The 2,160-nt window shown below is 38.2% G+C and overlaps 1 protein-coding gene across 1 annotated transcript; it reads left to right on the plus strand.

Annotated features, from left to right (window-relative positions):
* The first annotated feature begins 770 nt into the window (after positions 1-770).
* Positions 771-1,617, plus strand: LOC131032339 (uncharacterized). The gene is made up of 2 exons (XM_059209473.1): positions 771-1,225; positions 1,578-1,617. Exons 1-2 carry the CDS (start codon positions 771-773, stop codon positions 1,615-1,617), a joined length of 495 nt encoding a protein of 164 aa, XP_059065456.1.
* Positions 1,618-2,160: the final 543 nt, after the last annotated feature.

Below are 2,160 nucleotides of genomic sequence, written 5' to 3' on the forward strand. Positions count from 1 at the left end.
TACATATTAATCTCATCATTACCCTTTTTAGTTCAGACTTCAATGACAGAGTTTGGAGTGAGGTAGATTGTCAGATGATGACCTATCTCAAGCATCGCATTAATGAGTATAGCTTCTCTGTTCTTTAGCATCTAGTTAGTTTGTGCTCCCCTAAGGGTTTCGATTTGAACTACTTCTACATTATGCGTGGAAATCTCAACCATAATGAGCACACTAGTTGTGATAGTTGGAAGAGTGAAAGGAAAATTTGGAGAAGGCTGCATAAAAATGGCTTCACTGATTATATGGAGAAATTGCATGGGAGCAAGAAGCTCGTTTCCCGTGGTTTTTCAAAGGGTTGGAAACATAACAGAGTTACTCTATTTGGTCAGACCTGGAGAGTGGATGAACACTTGATGGCTGAGGTGACTGGTTTGCAAAAGGATGACATCAAGTTTTATAGAGATCATAAGTTCTCGGTGGAAGCCATCAAAAATTTCCCCAAGAACAAAGAAGAAAGGGCTCGCCTTGCCAAAAAGGATAATATTTCCTATTATCTCCCTAACCAGGTAAACTCCTTTTGGCAAAAAATATCAAAAGTGTTAATGGAATATCTTACTATTGATGGTAGGTTCTTGAAAGTCTATAATTATCACTTTTTTATCCTTAATCACTTTCGCCATGGTTCTAAGATATCTCTTCCCTTCTATCTGGCCTCCTCCCTTAATGGCAGTCTAGCTGACCATGCTAAGAAACCCAATTCCTACCCCATTTCCCTCCAAGGTCTTATTATGCTAATTTATGAGTATCTTAAGGATAAAGTTAAGGCCAATAAGGATGATACCCTTGTGGAGAGTGCCCATATCTCTAAGGATGACGACAGTTCTGAGTCTAATAAGGATTCTACCAATCCTCCCCCTAAAAAGAAATCGAGGGTTAGTAAGAAAGTTGAACAAGATGCTGAAGAGATGACTGATCCTAAGCAGGAGCAGGAGAAGGAGGTCGAGAAGGAGGTGAGGCATGAGCAGGAGAAGGAGGTGGAGGGTGAGAAAGGAGACAAGGATAACGAGAAGGGTAAAGAGGATTTTGATGAGTCAGAGGAGAAGGAGATTCCCTATGATATGGACAATAGGGATGAGGTTCAAAATAATATAGAGGAGGGCAACCCTAGGCCTGAGGATTCTTCCCAGGACATGGAGGATGTGGATACTATTCTAAATGTTGTTAGAAATAGCTCTCTGGAAATGTTTAATTTCCAGAACTGGGTGGTTGATAATATTACCAATATTCAGGAAAAACACAGAGACCTGGAGATCAAAATTGATAATGTGGTTAAGGATATTAATGATAAAGGAAAAGAGGATAATTATGAGGATAATAGTGAAGTAGAGGATGAAAAATAAATTCTTGACTGGTCAGAGGGTGAGATCATAAAGGGAGATGTGAAGCACCTGGAGGATGTGGTGAGGACTCTCAAAGAAAAGGGTGAGTTTGATTATGAACTGATAAATAATAGGGTTCAAAAAACCGAGCATTGGTTGCCTGCCTAGAGAAGGATAAGCAGATTAAAGATACTGTGATTGTTGATAATGAGCCAGGTTCTATCTCTATCCAGCATTCTTCCAGTCGCAGAACTAGGCAAAATGCTAAAGAGTTGGAGTTGAAGACTAAAGGTAATCAATAGGTGCAGGAAAGCAAAGACCTTAAAGAGGCAGCAAATGCAATGATGATGCTTGTCAAGGATAGTGAGGAGACCATAAATATTTTCACCTAGATGTTCTAGTTTTGTTTTAGGTGTGTCAATATCTCACTGGTCTTTTGCTATATTTTTCTCTGGTTTTTGTCTTTTGTGTTGATCTTTTGTTGCCTTTCTTTCTTTGTTCTATCCTTTCTTGCTTCTCTAATGCTTTTCTTTATGATATGTAAGTGGGTTTTGGGTCCCTAAAACCTATTTTTCCTTAATCAAAAACAAATTTTGAGCATTCACCTGTGTCAACAAGTTGCTTTTATTTCTCAAGCATATTATTCAAGTGAATGGTTTTTAAATGCTCTTCAACTTGCATTTTGAGAAAGATAACTTGTTGTTTAAGAGCTTGAATCTCTTTGTCTTTATCACCAAGAACTGATTTGAGATTATCCACAACTCTTTTAGAGTCATCTAACATAACTTGCAAAGATGTA

This window comes from Cryptomeria japonica, chromosome 1 (assembly GCF_030272615.1).
Source record: "Cryptomeria japonica chromosome 1, Sugi_1.0, whole genome shotgun sequence".
Lineage (NCBI taxonomy): Eukaryota > Viridiplantae > Streptophyta > Pinopsida > Cupressales > Cupressaceae > Cryptomeria > Cryptomeria japonica.

Excerpts from the sequence above, each read along its gene's own strand:
- LOC131032339 (XM_059209473.1), top strand. The coding sequence starts at position 771 with ATGCTAATTTATGAGTATCTTAAGGATAAAGTTAAGGCCAATAAGGAT. Across the intron at positions 1,226-1,577 it reads AGAAATAGCTCTCTGGAAAT|GTTCTATCTCTATCCAGCAT; the intron begins GTTTAATTTCCA and ends ATAATGAGCCAG.